The 23,998-nt window shown below is 39.3% G+C and overlaps 1 protein-coding gene across 1 annotated transcript in view; it reads left to right on the forward strand.

Moving 5' to 3' along the window:
* Nucleotides 1–23,998, forward strand: part of COL11A1 (collagen type XI alpha 1 chain) — a 297,225-nt gene that overhangs the window by 57,465 nt on the left and 215,762 nt on the right. Inside the window, exons 4-5 of the mRNA XM_070941067.1 lie at nucleotides 4,116–4,329; nucleotides 7,643–7,805. Coding sequence (XP_070797168.1) covers nucleotides 4,116–4,329; nucleotides 7,643–7,805 — 377 coding nt within the window. The remainder of the gene's footprint in view (nucleotides 1–4,115; nucleotides 4,330–7,642; nucleotides 7,806–23,998) is intronic.

Below are 23,998 nucleotides of genomic sequence, written 5' to 3' on the forward strand. Positions count from 1 at the left end.
TTGCAGCCTCCCCATGATCATGTGAATACCGGTAAAATTCAGATGCTTGGCAACAGGTTCATATTTATGACCGTTGCTGTGTCCCAAGGTCATATGATCCCCTTTTGCGACCTTTAGAGCCGAGATGGTGCAGTGGTTAGAGTGCAGCACTGCAGGCTATTTCAGCTGCCTGCTAGCTGCAGTTCGGCAGTTTGAATCTCACCGGCTCAAGGTTGACTCAGCCTTCCATCCTTCCAAAGTGGGTAAAATGAGGACCCAGATTGTTGGGGGCAATATGCTAACTCTGTAAACTGCTTAGAGAGGGCTGTAAAAGCACTGTGAAGTGGTATATAAGTCTAAGTGCTGTTGCTATTGCTATTTAGACAAGCAAAGTCAATGGGGAAGCCAGACTCACTTAATTTAACCAGGTTGCTAATTTACCAACTGCAGAGATTCACTTAACAATGCTGGCAAGAAAGGTCGTAAAATGGGGCAAAACTCACTTAACAAACATCTCACTTAACGCACAAATTTAGGACGCAAGTGTGATAGTAAGTCGAGGACTACCTGTACTTATTATTTGTTGTCAGTAACCATGAGAAAGGGTCATTTTTTACAGTAAAAAGAAATTGACTTCCTGCAGCGTTTCTATCATTTGTTAGTATCAGATTGAAAGCACATGCCCAGACTGGATGAATCGGTGCTCCCCTGCCTTAAGCATTCTCAGCATAACTTTTGGATGAGGTTAAGCAATTCAGACAAGGCAGGTGCTGAGCTGTATTCGGTTCTTGAAACTTCCCTCAGTCCCCTCCTCCCCCTTTTTTTAGGCCAACTCCTTCTTCCTTTGGCGGTTATTGTACAAATTAGATCTTATAATGCAGAATCCTTTTTCTTAAAGTGGAACGATTGGTAAAATGAGCTGTAAATATCATGTAAGTTCCTTTACTGCAGCCCTATCTCCACTTGGTCTTCCGGGCTACCCTATTCCCATTGCAGCTGGTGGTGTGGTATCATCTGAACTTTTGCCATCTTTATCAAAAGGATTATAAATCAAACACCCATAAACCTATCCAGAGACACAGGAAAACTCAAATGATTTGTAATATTATTTCAAAGTCTTCCATAAGTATAATCTCTTTAAGCCCCTGCTCATTTACAAAGGTTTTAAGGAGCTTAAATAATTGGAAATTTACAGAACATGTAATACTTCAGTGCTACAAAGCCACTTTAATGAGTGGACTCAGGCAATTGTACATTGCTCAAATACGAATTGTTTTGTAGCCCAGCGCCCTAAAATCCTAAACTGTTATAACTGTTAAAAAGTTAAAAAGGAAAGAAAATGATTGCTTAACTCTTTTTCTCCTCCTTTCGATGTACACTGCTCAAAAAAATAAAGGGAACACAAGCAGAAGACATCCGAGATCTGAATGAATGAAATAGCCTTATTAAATACTTTGTTCGTTACATACAGTAGTTTTGTGTTCCCTTTAGTTGTTTGAGCAGTGTATAAACTACTGTATGTAAAGAACAAAGTATTTAATAAGGCTATTTCATTCATTTAGATCTCGGATGTCTTCTGCTTGTGTTCCCTTTAATTTTTTGAGCAGTATATTTTATAAATGTTAAAAAAAAGAAGAATGCTTCTCAAGTCTGCTTACAAATCCTCTCACCACTTTAAGCAATACCACTGCACATAATCTAGTATAATTCACCATAATCCATAATCCAAATTATGACTGCATTAAAAGCAAAATGGAGTGTGGACAACCTACATGGCTACTTTCAGACAGGTAATAAACTATGGTTATCATCTCTCACTTGGGGTTCCAGTTCTCCCATTCCATCCTAGTAGAAATAAGTGAATAGAATCAGCCAATCTGTTAACCAACTTCAGTTAAATAGACAGTAGAATTACAGTTTTTCGGCGCAGCTCTGCTACGAGAATCAAAACCATTGATTCTCAGAATTCTGACTCAGTAAGTCAGAAGCGATGTGTTTAGATAGTAGTTCAAGTTGTGGGAGCTTCATCACTTGAGACTTTCAAGAAGAAATTGGACTGCCATTTGTCAGAAATGGTGTAGGGCAGGGAAAAGGTCACACGGAAATGTTGCACATGCGAGCGATCACCCGTTGGGGCCGTGCTCCAGAAAAGCTGAATTTCTGGGTTCTAGCGCCCATGCACGCCCAACAATCAGCTGGCCGGCATGCACACGCACTCCAGTTTTTGGCAGTGCCGCATGCGAGAAGGACAGCTGATCGTCGTGTGTACATGCATACCAGAAACCTGGAAGACAAAGAGGCAAGGCCACGCATGCTGGGCAACATGGCTCCATGTGACACTTTGGGCACCGTGCCATAGGTTTGCCATCACGGGTGTAAGGTCTCCTGCTGGGGGGGGGTTGGACTAGATGACCTACAAGGTCCCTTCCAACTCTGTTAATCTGAGAAGTTAGCAGAGAAGCTAACAGCTTGAAGCACAGCAAAAGGATGTTGCTTGAATAATGATGAAATTCTAGGCAATCAGATTTTTAGACAAGATCACTGCCTTACACCTTTTTGCTTGCCAGTTATGATGTTAATGATCTTATTTCATTGGATTACTGTAAATTCAATTATATTTCTTGGAGTTTGGGAGCTTTTCTGATAGGATCAGTCAAAGGACTTTGGTACTTCCGATGTTGCAACATTCCTGACTCCCCCTCCAGTAGTAAAATAGAGCAACTATTAGTATCATCTGTTCCACCTTGACCTCTCCATATTCACTAGGATATGTGGAGGAGGCACTAGGAGAAAATGATATATTCTTTCTGTTCTTTTAAGATCTTCTCCAGTTCTGGGATGGTCATGCTATAAAAATGGAAGACAACCGTAACATATAGCTCATTTTAAGAATAACCCATTTCATACAGGCTATTAATTTAGTTTTGGAAAAGAAAAAACCTTTGGCTTTGGCTCACATAGTCTCATTCTTTTCATGATGAATCAAAATGAAATCACCGGCATAATAGAAAAAAGCTATGTATAAACTATGCTGACATATGAAAAAAAAAAATGAACTCTATAATAGTAAATGTCCCTCACCCTAACATTACTAAAAATCTGAAACTCCAGCAAAGTTTGGCAGGCATACAGGCTTCACCATATAGCTATTATGAATGACCTCATCCCACTTTCTTGGAAGCAACAGCAGCAAGGACAAAATATTAAAAGTAGATGACAATAATGCTGAGGGAGAACCATAGTGGTAGAAAGGTGATGACAGATGACAGTCCCAACTGCTGCTTCTAAGCTGTCTTGGTCCCAACAGGAGTTTCCCTATAGATTTTCACTCTAGCCTTTGGTGCTTTCCTCTCCTTTACTGAAAGATTTCAACACATGCGTAATAGCAATAGCACTTAGACTTATATACCGCTTCACAGTGCTTTACAGCCCTCTCTAAGCAGTTTACATATGCTAAGTTCCAAATAAATTAAACACTGTGTTTCCCCAAAAATAAGACCTATCCCAAAAATAAGCCCTTGCTTGATTTTACATGTACAACTAATATAAGCTCTACCCCCCAAAAAAGCTCTAGTTAAGACTGCATCATGCCAGTTCCACTGCTTGTGGCACTACGCCATGTAGTATGTCGCACTGGTGCCGCCACTCACAGGAAGCCGCGTGATGGCACAGGTGCAATGCACCACATGGCATCTGGCCGCAAGTGGCCATAAGCAGCCACAGAAGAAGTCGAGCAGCAGTGCAACAGGTGTCAGGATATGGGAGGCCTGGTTGCGGTGGTCCTAAGGTAAGCAGGTAAGACATCCCCCCAAAATAAGACCTTGTGCCTCTTTTGGTGGAGATATATATATATATCCTCCAAAAGAGGCACCAGGTCTTATATGAGCCCAATAGAATCTTAATAGGACTGAAATAAGTTTAATGGAAACATTATGTTGGTTACACTGTGGCTAAAGTCAAGTGCAGTATAAATCAAGAAAATACAGTAGCTTTTAAGAAGAAATATTCCTGCAATGGAATTTGCAGAATTAAACAGAAAATGTATAAAGTTTGATCCCCATTCTATAAAACAAAGCATTCCAAAATTGTGGTTTTTTACTCTTAGGATTTGTGACCCTGGATTGTTCTCTTGACAGGTGGAAAATTTCCTGAAGACTTTTCAGTTCTATTTACAATAAAACCTAAAAAAGGAGTTCAGTCCTTTCTTCTATCTATCTACAATGAACACGGCATTCAGCAGGTTGGCATTGAGGTGGGCAGGTCGCCTATCTTCTTGTTTGAAGATCAAAATGGAAAACCTGCCCCAGAAGACTATCCCATCTTTGGTACAGTCAATATTGCTGATGGAAAGTAAGTAGAAGATCATCAAAAGTTCATGATGTCTGTGTGAGTTATTTGAATATCTTGTCAATGGAGGCTACTGATGCCAGGCACCAGATGAGTTAAATGAAACATTTTGCATGGATTTTTTTTTTCAGTTGGGTTTGAACACGAATCTTTGGCATATGACCATTGGCATCTTCCTGCTATTTTGTTTCCTGTATCATCTCTATCTTGCTTTTTGTACTCTATTGTCCTTAACCAGGGGTGAAATCCAGCAGGTTCAGACAGGTTCTGGAGAACCGGTAGTGGAAATTTTGAGCAGTTCAGAGAACCGGCAAATAACACCTCTGGCTGGCCGCAGAGTAGAGTGGGAATGGAGAGTTGGCAATATCCTTCCCCCAGGAGTGGGGAGGGAATGGGGATTTTGCAATAGTGGGGTGGGAATGGAGATTTTGCAGTATCCTTCCCCTGCCACGCACACCAAGCCATGCCACACCCACCAAGCTACGCCCACAGAACCGGTAGTAAAAAAAAAATGGATTTCACCACTGCCCTTAACATACTACTTAGATCATGTTCTCGTATTTTCTCCATCCTTCAATGGATGCTTGGTAATATGCTGTCATCCTCCCTTCCGAATAAGACCTCATTTATGCCTTAAAATGATGAAGATACCAACCTGACTGCTTTTGATATGCATTAGGGGACTAGCCGGAATCTATAAACAGGCCATCTTGTTCAATATTACCCCAGTAGTACAGGCAGTCCTCAATTTATGACCACAATTGAAACTGGAATTTCAATTATAAGTCATTGTAGCTGCATATCAAGGCATCATGTGACCAGACCCATTTTTTTGACTATTTTTTTACAGCGGTCATTAAACAAATCACATGGTCCTAAGTCTGAATCCACACCCCTGAATGAGTGTTTTTTGCAAGAAATCAGCAAAAAATATTTCAAAACACAGTCCCATGACCACAGGATACTGCAGCCAGTCATAAATGTGAACCACTTGCCCAGTGGCTTAAATGTGATCATGTGACTGTGGCAGTGGTGGGATTCAATTTTTTTTACTACCAGTTCTACGGGCATGGCTTGGTGGGCATGGCAGGGGAAGGATACTGTAAAATCCCCATTCCCACCCCACTCCAGGGGAAGGATATTGTAAAATTTCCATTTCCTCCCAATCAGCTGGGATTCGGGAGGCAGAGAATAGATGGGGGCAGGGCCAGTCAGAGGTGGTATTTACTAGTTCTCCGAACTACTCAAAATTTCCGCTACCGGTTCTCCAGAACTGGTCAGAACCTGCTGAATACCACCTCTGGACTGTGGGTGGGGGCAATGAAATATTTTACACAGGCCAGATGCTTTACAGGACAAGCCTGTCGATGGATTATTAAGCGACAGGTCATAAATTAAGAACTATCTGTGGAGTGTCAGTTTGAAGTGGGCAGCATCTAAGCCAAATAAATAAAATGAGCAAAAATGAATATGCTTTCACAACAGAGCCCTTTTTTGTATGCCCCTTTCCCTCTATTATTGGAGAATACTTAAGAAAATAGAAAGCTCACTGGAAAACTTTTTGAACTGAGGTTGGCTATGAGAACCGTAATCTTGAACTGGGTCAGTGAGATAGACTGAGGATAGCTAGTGTTTCTGTTACAAAATCCTCAAAAATCTAACTGTCCATTATATTTTTGTACATCTCACCTAGAGTCAGTCATTTTTTCTTATACTTCCCATTGAGAAACACACTTCCCAGCTCTCCCCACTTGCTTTGATCCACAACTGGGAGTTTTGTATTTACTCTGTGCCCAGCCTTGGTCAATGGAGAAAATTTATTCAAAGAAAACACACACTCAGCCCAAGAGGCACTTGCCCCTTGACCTCCCTGACCTTCAGATAGAATTTCAATTAAGAGGTAGCTAGGGTCTTGCAAGGAATAACAAGAACGCTGAATTCTAACTACAATAAAGCTTTATTGGTTTAACAAGTTTGATGCCTGTACACTCAGACATGTATTCTTACTCATTCCACATTCAGGACCAGCCAAGCCTGAAGGGTGTCAGCGTGTCTTTTTGGAGCTTTTATATTGCATGATGATGTCAAAATTTCACTTATGTGCAATGCTAATTAATTAATCATTGGAAGTTTGTTTTTGTTTTTGGCCAGATCATGAATCTGCTTTTTCTTTCCCGTACATCTTGGAATCTTGGAATGTGAAGTGCTCACTTCCAGATAATGGTTACTGTCTTGGCATGAGACAGAATTTTTTATTGTCTGTCATTGCACCTTTCAGAGATGATGATGATGATGATGATGATGATTTTCTTTATTGCATACCATGTACCCTGTTGCCTAGTATTTTCCCAGCCAAGTTGGCTGAGGTGGTTTCCAGTGTGATATTGGAAAACACTAGTAGTGGGCTGGAAATGCATAGTAGGACTATTTTAACATTTATTTGGCCCCCATAAAACCCATGAGGTTTAGAGTTAAGGTCGGGTTAATACTTAGAGTTGGGTACCCTAGTTTATGCTTCAGATTAAAAGGGGGGAGCTAGTATTATACTGATGCCATGAGTAGAACAGGGTCTAGGGCAATATGGTCTCCCAACAACATTACTAGTTAGAACAATTAATCGGTGGAACAACTTGCCTCCAGAAGTTGTGAATGCTCCAACCCTGGAAGTTTTTAAGAGATTGGACAACCATTTGTCTGAAATGGTATAGGATTTCCTGCCTCAGCAGGGGGTTGGACTAAAAGACCTCCAAGGTCCCTTCCAACTCTGTTATTCTATTCTGTTCTGTTCTGTTCTGTTCTGTTCTGTTCTGTTCTGTTCTGTTCTGTCCTGTCCTGTCCTGTCCTGTCCTGTCCTGTCCTGTCCTGTCCTGCTCTGCTCTGCTCTGCTCTGTTGCAGGATATTTACATTGTTTTTACCCTAGCCCTGCATATTCTGTGGATGAATGACAGGAATTTTTTTTTGCCAGGGTATGCATTACCTGTATAGAAGAGCCATAACTATTTGACTTGTCCATGAACATGCTGTGTGAAAAAGATTGATGTCCAAACTATGCTTTTTGTAGCTTTTCTAGACACATTAGTTCTGCAAGGATGTCCGTGTAGTGATTATCAGTAAAGGCATCCAGTCAATTTGCTGCAAATTTGCCCTTTAATAGCAATTCTCATTGCTAGAGCTTCTGAAATGAGTTCCTGGTTATAATGAAGAAATATAGCCTTTAAATATTTTAAGCAAATGTAATTACTCCATTGATCTTAAGATGTAAATTTTCTAGGTAAGTGGTTTCTTCTTTTTAAAACATTTTGATTCCTATACTAGGTGGCATCGGGTGGCCATCAGTGTGGAGAGGAAATCAGTTACCATGATTGTGGACTGTAAGAAGAAAACCACAAAACCACTTGAGAGAAGCAGTCCGGCAGTCGTTGACACCAATGGCATTACTGTCTTTGGAACACGAATTCTGGATGAGGAGGTGTTTGAGGTAAATATTCAGCTGTCAAATGGCAGCATATTCAATACTATGTGAATAGAATATCTGTTGAAGGCAGAAAACTGTAAAATTTCCGTGTGCAGACTCTCTTGTATAAGGCTTGTGGAAAGTACATTTCCAAATGAAAAGATTGTGCCACACTATACATTTTGAAATATTAAGATATACAAATACATTTGAGATAAATGGTTTTAAAAATCTTAGTTTTGCACATTTGGGTATTTCTATACCGATTTAGATGAAAGCATTATTGGTTATAATGTTCCATAAATTTGTGATATTCCTGAGGGTCAGTCAGTCTATTGTTTTATCCCTCTGACATATTATCTCTGTTGCTATGCATTGCTACGGCATCCGAGTCCATTCCTAGATCACTTGATCTGAAACGCCTTGTAATGTAGCAAACACATTAAGTCAGGGGTCCCCAACCCCTGGTCCGTAGACTGCCACCGGACCATAACATGCCAGAAACAAGTGAAGCAGCAAATGAAACCACCACCCCCTCTTCTCCATGGAAAAAACCTCTCTCCATGGAACTAGTCTCTGGTGCCCAAAAGGTTGGGGGCCATTGCACTTAAGTCATTTCTTTCTTGCCAGCAGTTACCTTTATTCTTGTTGTTGTTTTAACTATTCAGCTACTGAAATTAATAAAAGAAAAACAGTATAAACATATAAATCTCGTAGAATCATGGCCGTTGGTTTAGAGTTTGAAGTCTTAAAGATGTGCAATGTCTAAGTAAAAAAACAACTCAATAGTACTGATGGGAGCTAAGTGTTTAGTTTATCTATGGTACAGGTGTCAAACTCACTGTGTCACCTTGCCGTCACATGATATTTTGTGATGTTTTTCCCATTTGTGGAGCTGGAATGAATGTAGCCTGTGCATGACGCATCTGGTCCACGGGCCGCCTGTTTGACACCCTTGATCTATGAGATGACATCAAGCTCACCTTTTGTCACATGAGTGTTAGGGATTTGGGAACTCCAATGTATTTCCACCTAAAATAAACTATATGGAATTTTCATCATACTGTCTATCCTTAAATGGAAGAAAGAGAAGAAAAGTTGAAACATTTTCGTAGTGTAAACTTGTTCAGGGATAGGTTGCATTTCCAAGTAAGCTAGTCTAAAAGCAATACATCTGAAGTGAATCCAGTTGGTAATATGCATGAGTGAATGTTAATTAAACCACAGCGGTAGATTTATGAAGCTGTTAAAATTATTATAAGTATATGGATTGAACAGTCTATTTATCTATCATCAATAGTAGTAGTGAGGCTGAAATTCTGAACTTAGCAAAATGGTTTTAAGGTGTGGGTGTGAGTGAGAGAACTGCCAGGAAGGAAGGAGCTTCCTTCTAAATTTTATTACATTAATTAAAAAAGAAAAGGCTGTTGCAGAACATATGTTGGAAATAAAAAGCTATTTGGGAGGGCAAATCCTGGGGAAAGTATTTCAGAAACAAAATAAAGAATAATCTTTCTAAATAAAATTAATCTTTCCATTGCAAATACCCATAGTAAAATTGCTTTAAAATTCTGTATAGTTGGTTCTTTTTACTATATGAAAAGATGTTAAAGATGTTATAAATGTCTAGGCTATTTTGTAATAGAAGAGAATTTACTATTGGTTTAGCTTAATAATCTTTATTAGCTTTCTAGTCAGCTCTGTTCCATTCAGTACAAGTGGGAAGGGGACATATGACCGTCCTACTACTTATTTGGAATTGATGATGCTGATCTCAAGTATCTTTCCTTCAGGGTGGAATATCCATTGTAGACATGGGAATACTCTGGTACAAAACTTCACAGTTTTGCATGTGTATGAGTTTGTCTTTCAGAACCTTATTGTTTCTCATTGTAATGGACTGGGAGAATACCTTTGGGAGACAGGAGGTACAGTTTAGATACCAATCTGATAAAGTCTGAGTTCAAAGCAGGAATAGAGGTGGAGTAAGCATCTCTTTTAAAAAATATTAAATGTGTTAATTCCTGGGGTTGAGTGTGCAAATGTTAATCATGACAGTGAAAAAACAAACAGTTTATGCGATACTTGAACATAGCATCCCTTGAATATAGAAGCCTTACACACACACATACACATGCTGTACATACAGACATACACTTGCTTTATACAACCCATTGTAATCCCTTAATTTGGGGTAGAATCGGGGCGACTGGATGGAATTGAGCATTTATTAGCCAGATACCCTTCCTGACACCATGCGAAGTTCGCAGCAGATAATTTTTCTTTGCACCCTGGGAGAGAAGCATCTGCCGCTACCTAGGATTGAATTCTCAATCTTCCAAGTGGGAAGTGAGCATCTTCACCACTAGGCCACCACACACCTAGTGTGTGTGTGTGTGTCTCTGTGTGTGTGTGTGTGTTTGTGTATACACATACACATATACATGCACATGCATACACACACACACAAACACTTATATACAGTGTGTTCTATGGCCTGTGATGAGAGTTGGGCATCCTTTGGGGCAAGAGATTTTCTGTGCAAGTCGCCAGAATTACACAACAGCTTGTGTGACACATTACGGTGACAGGAGGGACAGGTTATCATGGGGAAGGCATTTAAATCAGTCTTCATGTTATATTTATAAGTGTGTTCTGAGTCTTTCTTCCAAGAAAACACATACATTGAGGTGACTGTAATTAAGTGTAAGACTTTCAGCCTTCCTGTAATTACAGAGGTGGTCTAGAAAGAACCCTATTTGTGACTTACACCTTTTGATATTTATTTATTTCATAAAACTTTCCAGTAACTAAAGAAGGTTTGGCAAAAGGAAGTATATTTTTCCACTATTTAAAAGCCAGGAAGAAGGATTATACAGACCACTGAAATACATCTGTGTAAAGGAATCTATATGGGAGACTGAACTTCTTATAGGAAGTATTCCCTAGAAAGATTATTTTAACAGACATTTGGAGGGCATTTATGTTTTCAGGCGTCTGATTTTACAAGGCTGTCATATGCCAAGAAAAATAATCCAAGCTGAAAAGATGGTCTTTAGGAATGGATGTGGTAGTTGTTAGTCTTTCTGCTCCCTACAGAGTTAGTTAGCAAAGCAGCAAAAATATTTCAGGTTCTTTGGATTGATGCCAGATTAGTTTCTGAAAAATATACAGTTAGAAGTGCAAGCATTTCATTACAATCAGCATTATTTCTGCCCATGAATTTCTCACATTTAAAGAAATGTTTTTTTTCAAAATCTGACCTAACGTAATTCAAGACTTTAGGGTTTGAGGAAAAATGCCTTTTTTGGTAAGGTATTTTTTTTCCAAATTGAAATTTGAACTTTTAGAGAATTTTTAGGAAAGCGAGTAAATATTTAGGAAAGCGAGGTCTTTGGGTGTTATGTGAATTTTGTTGTATGGGTATACTGTGTATATATATACAATTACAATAAAGTTAAATAATAATAATAATAATAATAATAATAATAATAATAATAATAATAATATAATAATAATAATAATAATAATAATAATAATATCAAAGAACATGTAATGTTTGAAAAGGTGTTAGTGACACAATGTTGCCAACTCTTTTTTTCCTTTTAATTATGTATCAAGAAACTATTTATCAACAGAGGATTATTGAAGTCTAATAAAAATATAACTCACATCTGAATTTGAGAATGGTAAGGTTAATTAAAATGGCTCTATGGAATACTGTAAAATTGATGAATATTGCGGAATAGTGTTGAATGTTTTACACATAAAAGCATAAAGCTAAACACATTTTTTTTTACTGCTTCATTGTCTTCTGTTCTGCTGCAATTTTAGGCCCTGCACATTTAAGCTCAATAGGATTTTATTGCTCTAATTGCAGATAGTTGGTGAGGTTGTTCGAATTCCTGCAGTGATTTCCATTTTGCAGCCATTGCTACATACATTCTCAAACACAGTCCTGTGGTTTTATGTATGAGCTAGGAAGCCAAAAATGATTCGTATGTGTTAGGTTTTAGTGGAAGTATTGTTCCACCCATGGGCAGGATTTGAGAAACTAACCACTAAGGACAAAATATTTCAAAATTCATGTCAATATTACTGTATGTCAGGATTGTTTATTTTACCAGTATGCAGAGTATCTTTGCCATACATACATTACTAATGAGATGTCTGAATAGAGAGGTAGCATAGTTAAGATACTGGACTGGGGGCAAGAAGACCTGGGTTCAAGTCTTCTCTTAGGGAAAGTAGACAGCTGGATGAACTAAGGGCAGCCACTTCCTTTTGCCCTAAATAAGCATCAGACACTGGACATACCAAGGCATTGGTAGCTTCACTATAAGAACTGACTATTTTCTTAAAAAAGCAACTCAACATCATGTGGGAGAAACGCTAAAATCAACGTCGACATTTGAGAGTTTTTTTGTAGATCTTTAAATAAAATCTTTATGCTAAAAACAATGAAAAAAATATGGTGTCTGAAGACACCATTAAACTATTGCGGCAAAATTTGGGCCTTGGTATATTAACATTATATCTTAGTGCCGTTGTCGAATGGCTAAATGGAACAAAAATTGGCAGTGACTCTATACATAATAAGTTAATTGTTTGAAATACTTTTTTGTATTTGGAATGTAAACATCCAGCACTGGGAACAGCATTGTTTTTATGGGATTTAACAAGTACTAGTTATTGGCCTAATTAATGGTTACACAATTGATTCAATAAAATAAGGATAAGAATGCTCCATTAAGTTGGAGGGAGGGATAAGTAGTTCCTCAGCATTTCAAATATGGCACACAGTTGGACACAAGGTGGTGCCATTTATCTACAAGGACTTTATAATAATCTCCTAGCTTATTCGAAATATTGTAATTCTCTAATAAGTATCTTAGACTCTTCTTTACACATTTATTAATCATTCAAGGTCAAAGTTAATGTATGCAATCACTTTCATTGGGGTTGATTAGAATTCTCATCCATATTTCTGTTGAAGCTTGAAATATCTTCAAGTGTTTTCATTTATTTTCTGAGAGTGTTTTCTCTCCTGGATTGCCAGTCATTTCATGAATAAAGGTTGATGCTACAACAGTAGTGGATATGTTTACACATTACTACATATATTTAGAAATTCTGTTTTCTGTTTTGAAAAGACAGACATAGTCAAGAAGCATCCAATATGGAAAAATGATAATTGGTAAATATTAAATCAGCATTAAAATGGTAAGGATGGTTCAATAGTTATGTTCATTGGGACAAAGAATGATGAGATAGAGATAAATGTGTATATAGGACTTTGGTTATTTGGGTTTTCTCCCATGTAAAATTGGAAGAGTCTTGGCGACGTTTCGACGAAGTCTCATTCGTCATCTTCAGGCTGGTGTTTTCGGCTTCGTGCTTCTAGGAAACGTCAAAACGTTGCCAAAACACTTCCAATTTTACGCGGGAGAAAACCCAAATAACCAAAGACCTACATACAAACACCCGCGAAAACCTCAGAAAACAAGTGTGTGTGTGTGTGTGTGTGTGTGTGTGTGTATATATATATATATATATATATATATATATATATATATATATATATATATATATATATTCAGTGATAAGCTCAATAATGATAGTGAGGTTGGATTTGGTTATGCTTTACCATTGTCTGCTTAACCATAGTTAATTGAATAAATCACAGTTGATTGGGTTCATATAATATGATAAACCTTAGACTGTAATTTACCTACCACAATTGCTGGTCTGTTAAGTCAAAACCAGATGAGCTACATTATAGCTTGGCAGGATGTATGAACCAAACCAATATTTGCAAGCTATGGGTGGGGTGGGGGGGAATCCCTGCATTCCATGTAAGCGATAATCAGCAAAAGAGTCTGAAATAAGACAGTTGTTATTTTTATTTTATATTTTTTATTTATATCCCACTTTTATTATTTTTACAAATAACTCAAGGTGGTGAACGTATCAAACACACCTTCCTCCTCCTATTTCCCCCCACAACAACAGCCCTGTTAGCTGGGGCAGGGGTGGGTTCTACTTAATTTTACTACTGGTTCACATCGCACCCACACACCCGTGCTCGCTTCACTTGTGCTTCTGCACATGCACAGATCACCTATGATGACGTCTGGGTCAGTGGGTGGAGCCTCCCTCCGGTTTTACTACCGGTTTTTGTGAACCGGTCTGACCCGGGGGCAACTCACCACTGAGCTGGGGTAGGCTGAGAGAGAGTGACTGGCAGAAGGTTACCCAGCTGGTTTTCATGGCTAAAGCAGGATTTGAACTCCTGGTCTCCTGCTATTCTAGCCCAGTGCTTTAACCATTAAACAAAACTGATCCTCATTATGATGTCTATACTGTACATACACTTATAATGCAACTAGATTTTTAACATGTATTATTGACTCCTATTTGACTTTCTGCTGAGTTAGATGGGGATGTTTTTGCTTTCAGTATATCAAGAAAGAAAAAAAAATAAGATGAAAAAAATAAACTAGGTGAGATGGGTGACAAGCACATTTAATAAATAATAATAGGCTGTTCTATAGATTACATATCAAAGATACTGAAAAAAATATAGATTTAATGGTTACTAAATTCTAATTTTACTAGGAATTAACAAAAAAAATATTTTGTAATCATGTGCAAGGAGATTGAATCCATCCATTCTTGACACATTTTTCAGACTATATTTCATTTCATTTCAATGGAAATCATGTTTAAAACACTGTATTTGATTTTCCACAATACTGAATGACGCATAGAACCTGGCGGGGACTGAAAGAAGGAGTGCCAATAATACCACGGGAACTACAGTTCTGACAGAATTGGCTTTGGAATAGAAAAAAAAAAATCTCTCCAGTCTTTTCTATTAAATCTTCTATTTCTTCCAGATGCAAGCTTTGTTTGTTCTTTTTTTACCTTGCGGCTCTGGGTTCATGGTTCACTCAGAAGTACCCTCAGGAAAGGGTCCATGTTGAGAACGCAGAGCTTTGAACTCTATGGATTGCCAGACTGCTCAAATGAAGAGTGGCTTTCTCCACCAAAGTTTACGGCGTCAAAGAAAGCCATGAAAAAAAACCCAAGGCTAGCTCCTTACTTTCTTCCCGTCTGAATGAATTTAGTGTTCCCCTGGGGCAGCATATGCATTGTTTGCTTTTCCTCTGTAGTTTGCACATCTTCACACAGGGGAGAAGTGTGACAGTGGGACTGTGAGAAAAGGAAATAAAAACTGCTGCTTTTCGCCACTTCCTAATGGGAAAAAAAAACAGTGGTATTTCTATTTATGCAATATGATGAGAAACAGCAGCAGTAGCCACAGAAAAAAAAGGTGGCACAATTTCCCCCCAAAATAGACCTTTTTTCTAGGGCTAGGAATGAGTTGACATATGGAGGAAAAAGCTTTCCCCTCATTATTTATGGATCTCATAATAAAAATCAGTAAAATATGATTAGTTTTCACTTAATTTTTTTTGGGGGGGGGTCCCAGATGGGGGACAAGTTTATTTATTGCAATTCACATACACTCTTGCAGAAGTTTCAGCTATATGATCAGCTTGGTAGGGAAGTCCCTGAAGAAGATGTCATCTCTGAGATTGCAGTGCTAAGTATGGGTCCCTTGTAGTGAACATCATACAAATAAATGGAACATATGCTTCTAAGCAGAGGAATGGACCTTAAATGAATATTGCAATCTGGGCATTTCTATGTTGAAAAATTGGGAATGTGGCCAGGTAGATGCACAATGCCTTTTCTTGGCTCACTTTTTTTGGGGGGGGGGATTTGAATTCAGAATCTAATCCAGCCAGATAAAGTTAAGTATTTTAAACTGGGAATAAATTGAGTAAATTTAGGACCCAGTTGTGGGGGCAATAAGCTGACTTTATATAAATATACAAAAGGATGAAGGCTATTGCTGAGCACATTGTAAGCCGCCCTGAGTCTTCGGAGAAGGGCGGCATATAAATCAAATTAAAAAAAATAATAATAATTTGGAGTAATATGTAGCAGCTTGAGCTCTTTATTGTGTTGCTGCCAGGGATTTGAAAACACTGTGGATTAAAGATGTTAAAGTTGACAGTAACTTTAAGATGAATTTGTTATTTGAATCTAGTCATCAACTATTGTTGCTGGCTGTCAGATTGGGAACCAGCATGTCTTTTCCTCCAATGAATTGGGTAACCACTTGGCTACTGCCACTAAAATATAAGTCTCACTTAATAACAGTCTACTCTGTAACCTATTAGGTCCTCAAGCTGTTTCTTCCTGGTACAGTCCGGTTTAAAATGAAAATACATGTTGGGTCCCAGTGAAGACATTCAAATGAGCCTCCTTCGTGAATTCCCAGTTGAGTTGATCTATTGATTTAGCATGAGTTGTCCTGAAAAATTGCTACAATTGTTTGTGGTGGTTTTTTATACTACTTTTTAAAAGACATTTATTTAATTTACACTGTACTTGGGAGGAAGGGAGCCACTCATTTCTCTCTAGTACAGGCAACATACCTGTATAATCCAAACCTTAGCAGATAAGATGAAGGGGCAGTGAGAAAGGAATGGATAATTTTCAAGAATATTATTGCCACCCTCAATATGGATGATTTGGGGGCATTTCTGTATTTTAAATAACAGCCTCCATCACTCACATAAATATACATACAAACAAATTTATCTTTAAAAATAATTATATTTCAGAAATGATCTACACTCGAAACAGTTCAATTTTGAACTGATACTCTGTTCTAAAGATCATGGTACAATGTTTCTTATTTATTTGTTTAATAAATACAGGTTAAAAACAAAAAAAAAAAAAGGATATCAAGAAAGTGTGAATTTGAAACTTTCTCCTTAATATGAATTCTTCCCCAAGAGAAGGCTTGTTCTCTTGTATCTGCTTGTATTGGAGGCTTGTTGTTGCCAATCTTATAAGGCATTTGTATTTCTGAGGGGGACATCACAGAGAAGGCTATGGCCTGGGTCCTGACTGGTGACTTCAATGGAACCAGTAATGAGTGTGGGCAGAGAGAGCCAGTTTGGGCTAGTGGTTAAGACACCAGGCTAGAAACTAAAAGACCAGAAAATGGGGAGTTTTAGTCCTGCCTTAGGCATAGAAGCCAGTTGGATGACTTGGAGCCAATCTTGTCTTAGGTCTCTTTCGTGGATGCTTTTTATCAAGTGGAATCCATTCTGTGACTGCCTTAGTCCACCTGCCATCAGTTATTCTTGGTAGGTGACCAGCCTATTTCCATTTCAATTCTTTTACTCTCTTGATGATACCATATCCTTTTGTTTATTCTCTAATCCATGTGCAGGTCTTTTTATCTGGTCTTGTGATGCTGAGCATGTATCTTTCCGTGGCTCTTTGTACTACTCTTAGCTTTTGTAACATATGTCCATGTTTCACTGGCATATGTTAGAACAGGTAGCAGATATACATGTAATGTGATACACACCAGTGGTGGGTTCCTCCCGGTTTGGCCCGGTTCTGCCGAGCCGGTAGTGGTGATGATATGACGTCACCGAACTGGTTCTCTTTGTTTGGGAGCTGGGCCCTCCCCCCCACCCCACATTATTCTTACCTTTTATTTGGCCCTGCCCCCAATCTATTCACTGCCTCCGAGTCCCAGCTGATCAGCTGGAGGGGAAAAAACTGTTTAAACTCTTGTCGTGGGGCTTCAAAGGGCCGCCCTACAGCTGATCAGTGTTAAAAGGCAGTGTGGTGGTAGACCAGTGCACTCAAAAAACAAATGGGTAGACCGGTGCCTCTAAAAACAAATGGGTAGACCAGGACGCTCCAAGAACAAATGGGTAGACCAGGACGCTCCAAGAACAAATGGGTAGACTGGTACAGCTCTGCAAGCAATTAAAAGCCTGGTAGACCAGTATCTCTGCTAAATCCTAAAGAATTGTCACATGACCATCCACAAAATAAGCCATGCCCACAGAACGTTAGTAAAAAAGTTTAGAACCCACCCCTGATACACACCCTCATGTGGATGAAACCTTAATAATATAGATTGTTGTAGATGTATATAACAAACACAAATGCTTTGTTCCCTTGGAATATTTAACTAAGATTGTGGCTTACTGTGTTATATAAAATAAGGTCACGATATATAAGGTCACGATACAGCACAGAAACGGCATTGGTCGCATTGGTGGATGATCTCTGGAGGGCTCGGGACAGAGGTTGCTCCTCTATCCTGGTCCTATTAGATCTCTCAGTGGCTTTTGATACCATCAACCATGGTATCTTACTGCACCGGCTGGAGGGGTTAGGAATAGGGGGCACCGTGCTTCAGTGGTTCTCCTCCTTCCTCTCTGACCGTTCGCAGTTTGTGTTGGCAGGGGGGCAGAGGTCGACCTCGAGGCACCTTATTTGTGGGGTGCCGCAAGGGTCAGTCCTCTCACCCCTTCTGTTCAACATTTATGTAAAACCACTAGGCGAGATCATCCGTGGTTTTGGGGTGAGTGTTCATCAGTATGCTGATGACACACAGCTATACATCTCCACCCCAGACCACCCCAATGATGCCCTTGCTGTGATGTTCCGTTGCCTGGAGGCCGTGCGGATCTGGATGGGGAGAAACAAGCTCAGACTCAACCCCTCCAAGACCGAGTGGCTGTGGCTTCCAGCGTCCCGGTATAGTCAGCTAGTACCATCACTGACAATAGGGGATGAGATCTTGCTCCCCACAGAGAGGGCGGAGTGTCCTCCTGGATTGGGTGTCCTCCTGGATTCACGGTTATCTTTAGAAGATCATTTGACGGCCGTGGCCAGGGATGCCTTTTATCAGGTTCGCCTGATCCGCCAGTTGCGTCCCTTTCTGGATCGGGACGCCTTGCGCACGGTCACTCATGCCCTAGTTACCTCCTGTATGGACTACTGTAATGCTCTCTACATGGGGCTCCCCTTGAAAAGCACCCGGAGGCTCCAACTGGTCCAGAACGTAGCCACGCAGGTGATTATGGGCACAGCTCATTACGCTCATGTAACATCTCTCCTACGCGAGCTGCACTGGCTCCCAGTGGTCTTCCGGGTGCGATTCAAGGTGTTAGTTATCACCTTTAAAGCGCTCCATGTCTTAGGACCTGGGTACCTACGAGACCGTCTTTTGCCACCAATAGCCTCCCACCGACCAGTTCGTTCTCACAGGGAGGGACTACTCAGGGTACCGTCAGTCAAATTATGTCGACTGGTGACTCCCAGGGGGAGGGCCTTCTCTGTGGGGGCTCCAACCCTTTGGAATGAACTGCCCCCGGAGATACGGAATCTCCCTGATCTCTGTGCTTTCCGCCATGCCCTCAAGACCCTGATGTTCCAACAGGCGGGGCTAAACATACGAACATGTGAATGATTTTTTAAATGTTATCTAATTCTGGGTTTTATTTAATTGACCAAACTAAGTAATAATTTTAATTAGCAATTTTATGATGTTTGTGTGTCTATATTTTTCTTGACTGTACACCGCCTTGAGTCCTACGGGAGAAAGGTGGTATAGAAATATAATAAATAAATAAATAAATAAATAAATAAATAAATAAATAAATAAATAAATAAATAAATAAATAAATAAATACAATCCTTTTGCTTCAGTACTAATTCAATGTATCATTCTATCCCAGAAAATAGATTAAATTACAATTGTTCAATCATACATTTATCATAGCTTTCTTCTTGGACCAAAACACCCATTATCCTTGATCTTTCACTATACAGGTAGTCCTTAATTTACAAGCATTTGTTTTGCGACCATTCAAAACTAGAATGACATTGGAAAAAAAGTGACTTATAGTCAATGCCCGCACTTATGACCTTCACAGCATTCCAGTGGTCATGTAATCAAAATTTGGGCACTTGGCAACCAGCATATATTTCTGATGGTTGCACTATCCCCGGATCCCTTTGTGATCTTCCTGGGCAGCTTTCAACAAGCAAAGTCAATGGAGGAAACCAGATTCATTTAACAACTCAGTGATTTGTTTAACAATGACGGCAAAAGGATTTGAAAAATTGGGCATGATTCACTTAACAACAACTTTGTTTTGGTTTTGGTCCCAATTCTATTCATAAGTCAAGGACCATCTGTATTGGCAAGATTTGTTAAATAATGTGATGCATATAGAGAATATACAAGATGGTGAAAGCTGAGTTGGTAGATTATGTGTGAGAATGTAATTTTGAACAGCCTGAAAGGTTAAAGAGGATCAATGATAGAGGTGGATTTAGTACGATCTGTCAATTATTCCAGAAAAAGAAGCAATTATACTTATGTAAGTGATGGCCCTGATCCAGTCAAGTGTTGTATGCCCTTGGCTCTTACTAATGGCATTTTAATCAACATTAGGGAGTAATGAGGCTTGTTATAAGTCTAATCAAATCTTTGGCTTCACTGAGCTGAATATAATAGGGTTTTAAAAAACACATTTCTACCCGCAAACCTGCAAACAGCATTGCGCTGTTAGATAAATGTGTGCCTGGAGTAAATTTCTACATATCGAAAGTAAAGGATTTGGGTTGGTGGTTCATAATTTCTCTCAGTTGTATGCTTGGTAAACTGTACTCCAGGCACATTTTTGGCTACAATTAATTGTGTTAGAGAGAAAGATTATTGTGATGTTAAGCTTATTTTTTTAAAATAAAAAAATATTTTGGAATTGCAAATGCCATCCTGAAAATCAGGAATCCCCCATATTTTTCATTTTTATGGACTACCCACATTATTATCAGAAGTTTTGATGGAATACAATAGAACTAAGTTGTTTTAACATACCCTTTGCTTGGGTGAGTCAAATTTATATATTAAAGAGAATTAAAAAGAGCCTTTTCCAATAATTATTTATGACTATTTCACATTCAATGTTTTTTTGCACAACACACTGATGTTCTGTAACCGTGCCACTATTTCAATCCAGAGAATGGCTTGTCAACACAAGGTTATTTGTGAAGCAAAATTGCATTGTGTATCACTGTTGCAAAGTTATTTTTGCTAAACAAGAGGTATATTATTGCCACCATTAGCAGTGTCTGCAGGGTCAGTTAAGCAAGATGACAGTCTTCCTGATCAAATCTTTGAAAGAATTATCACTCAGCTGTGTGATAAGCATATGGCCTTGAGAGAAGAAATTTCAAGCGTTCTTGATGAAGTATTTGTAGTTTCAATAGTTATGAAGAGCAGAAATCTGATATTTTGCCAATTTTAATAATTTGTCACTATTGCAATTCACACTACAAAAAAGTAGAGTTACTGGGGTTTTTTTAAAGGACAAGGTTGACTTCATCAAAGGATCAGGAACCTTCCTCCCTCTTCCCCCAGCTTCAAAACAAAAGGAAGTTTCTGGTAATTACTCTAATTTCAATTTATAGAAATCTGGACATAATTAGCATTTTCTCAGCACTCTAAAAACTGCATGTAGCCACAGTAGTTATTATTAACTCTATAAATTAACATTTTAGCATCTGGGTTGAAGGATTTTGCTGAAAGTTGACAAATCCCTTATATGGGATTCATTAAATCTTACATTTTGTTCTACCGTGGAAATAGATCGTTTAACATGTTAGAAGAATTATGACATTTGGAATGTCAAAGAAATGTAGCAATAAGCAGATGCATCTTATTTGATGTGCTTATAACGCACGTGTATGAATCAAATAGCTGTTCTTCCACTTCCCAAAATTTGTCAAAAATAATTGAAATACAGTACTGGCTTTTGATTTTACTGGAGCTTTCTGTACCTTTAGAAACTCCTCTCACGTCTCAATTGATCTAAATGAGCCTTCCTTCTCATATGTTCTACAGACATAGATCACTAAGGAAATCTTTGAAAAACCCAATTCTCTCTTTCTCTCTCACACAAACACCCTCTCCCCCTTGTCTTTAAAAGCCCATCTCTTAACAGAATAATAATAACAGAGTTGAAAGAGACCTTGGAGTTTTTCTAGTCCAACCCTATGCTCATGCAGGAGACCTATGCCATTTCAGACAAATGGTTGTCCAATCACTTCTTAAAATCCTTCAGTGTTGGATGATCCACAACTTTTGGAGGCAAATTGTTCCACTGATTAATTGTTCTAACTGGCAGGAAATTTCTCCTTAGTTCTAGGTTGCTCCTCTCCTTGATTAGTTTCCACCCATCGCTTCTTGTCCTGCCCTCAGGTGCTTTGGAGAATAGGTTGGCCCCCTTCTTTCTAGCAGATATTGGAGCACTGCTATCATGTCACCTCTAGTCCTTCATATTACTAGACATTCCTAATTCCTGCAACTATTCTTCATATGTTTTAGCCTTCAGTGCCTTAATCATCTTTGTTGCTCTTCTCTGCACTCTTTCTAGAGTATCAACATCTTTTTTATATTGTGGAGACTAAAACTGGATGCAATATTCCAAGTGTGGTCTTATATAAAGGCATTATATAAAGTGGTACTAATGCTTCATGTGACCTTGATTCTATCACTCTGGGTCCTGCAACCCAGGACTGCATTGCTTTTTCTTTCCTAATTATGGCTGGGTTTGTGTGTATTTTCTTATGATTCCCTCCGTTTTTAAAGGGACTTCATACTAAATTTTGTGTTGAACAATTACCTCCAAAATAAATGGTACCTGTTTACTATTGAGTTCTTTTATGTATACCATGTCATAAAATAACAACAACCTGCTTCTCAAGAATGCTCTTCAATAGAAATCTCTTAGTTCAGAAAGCTGGACTAGCTCTCTGGTAGGTATATGAGGAAAGTGAGCTGAGCTAGTGAACAAGGCTTGGCTGATGAGGGGAAGAAAGGCAGGCATATTTTTTTTTATCTTATTTATTAAATTTATATGTTGCCCATCTTGCTATTGAGCCTGTTCTGTGCCCCCACCTCATATAGGCAGACACACGAGCAAAAGATGTCTACCAGTAATTTATTTTTACAAGCCGATCTGAATCCTTTGGCAGATAAAAGTTCTGGCAGCTACTTTCCGAATGCCTGCCAAGTTTCTTATCACCTCTAGAAACAGGAGTCAGCATATCTGTAGTCCATGGCTGGGGCAACCAAAAGTTCACAAGGCACAAAAGAGTAGTCAGAAGTCATTCACAAAGTCCAAGCCTTAATTCCGAAAGATATCCCATCCGAAGCTCACGATATGCAGTTTTTGTCTGTCACAGAGCCTGCAGAGCAACCCCACTCACTTTTATCCCCTGTGGGGCATGGCTCAGTGACTCAGCAATCTCTGGCCCTTCCACACCTCTTCCTTTGCTGCACACGCCTCTCCCTCTGACGCTGCCTGGGATCAATCCAAGATTGATCTTCATCACTCCTTATTAGCGGGTGCTCTGACATGCCTTCCTCCGGGCCTTCAGCTGGAACCTTAGGTGTTGCCAGAAAGGAGGGTCCTGGAGAGGGAGGCCTTGTCAGTTCCTCCCCATCACTTTCAGAGTCATCTTCCTCCATGAGGACAGGCTCGGGAGCCGGAGTCACAATTCTGTAAAATTACAACATATAATTTTAATTTCATTTCAGTGCAATTGTCATATAGGTAACATTTGAGTGGTTATAGGGTACTCTACTGTCTTATTGTCAGCTGCTCAATGTAGACCAGGTCAGGAAACAGACACATGAAATAATAGAACTCTGCTTTATTGATAGTCATTGAATCTCAAATGCCTGCCAGCATTCCTGTTTTCCTTCCTCTTATGCGAAAGACAGTAAAGTTGGGCTATCTTGAGTGGCTTCCTGATCCCTTTCTGGTTTTAATCAGGGGTGGGTTCTATTTACCTTTACTACTGGTTCGCATTGCACATGCGCGCACTTGCTTCACTCATGCACGCACACTCTCTTCTGTGCATGCACACTCTCTTCTGTGCATGCGCAGATCACTGATGACGTCCGGGTTAGTGGGCAGAACCTCTTGCCGGTTTTACTACCGGTTCTTGCGAACCAGTCTGAACTGGAGGCAACCCACCATTGGATTTAATTCATATTTTCTTAGTGGTTCTGCCACAGCCCTATGATTCTATGATTTTATTGCATTAGGTCAGCGGTGTCAAGCTTGTGGCCCGCAGGCCGGATGCATCGTGCACTGGCCACGCTCACCCGTTTTAGTGAAGGGGAAAAAAGTTGCAGTAAATCATGTGACAACAACGTGACGACGCAAGTTTTACATCCCTGCATTAGATGATATTTTTTCTTCTTCTAGCTGATGTAATATTTTTTAAAGAGTTCCAAACTTTATACA

Source organism: Pituophis catenifer, unplaced genomic scaffold (assembly GCF_029215685.1).
Source record: "Pituophis catenifer annectens isolate HBS135680 unplaced genomic scaffold, rPitCat1.0.hap2 SCAF_3, whole genome shotgun sequence".
NCBI lineage: Eukaryota > Metazoa > Chordata > Lepidosauria > Squamata > Colubridae > Pituophis > Pituophis catenifer.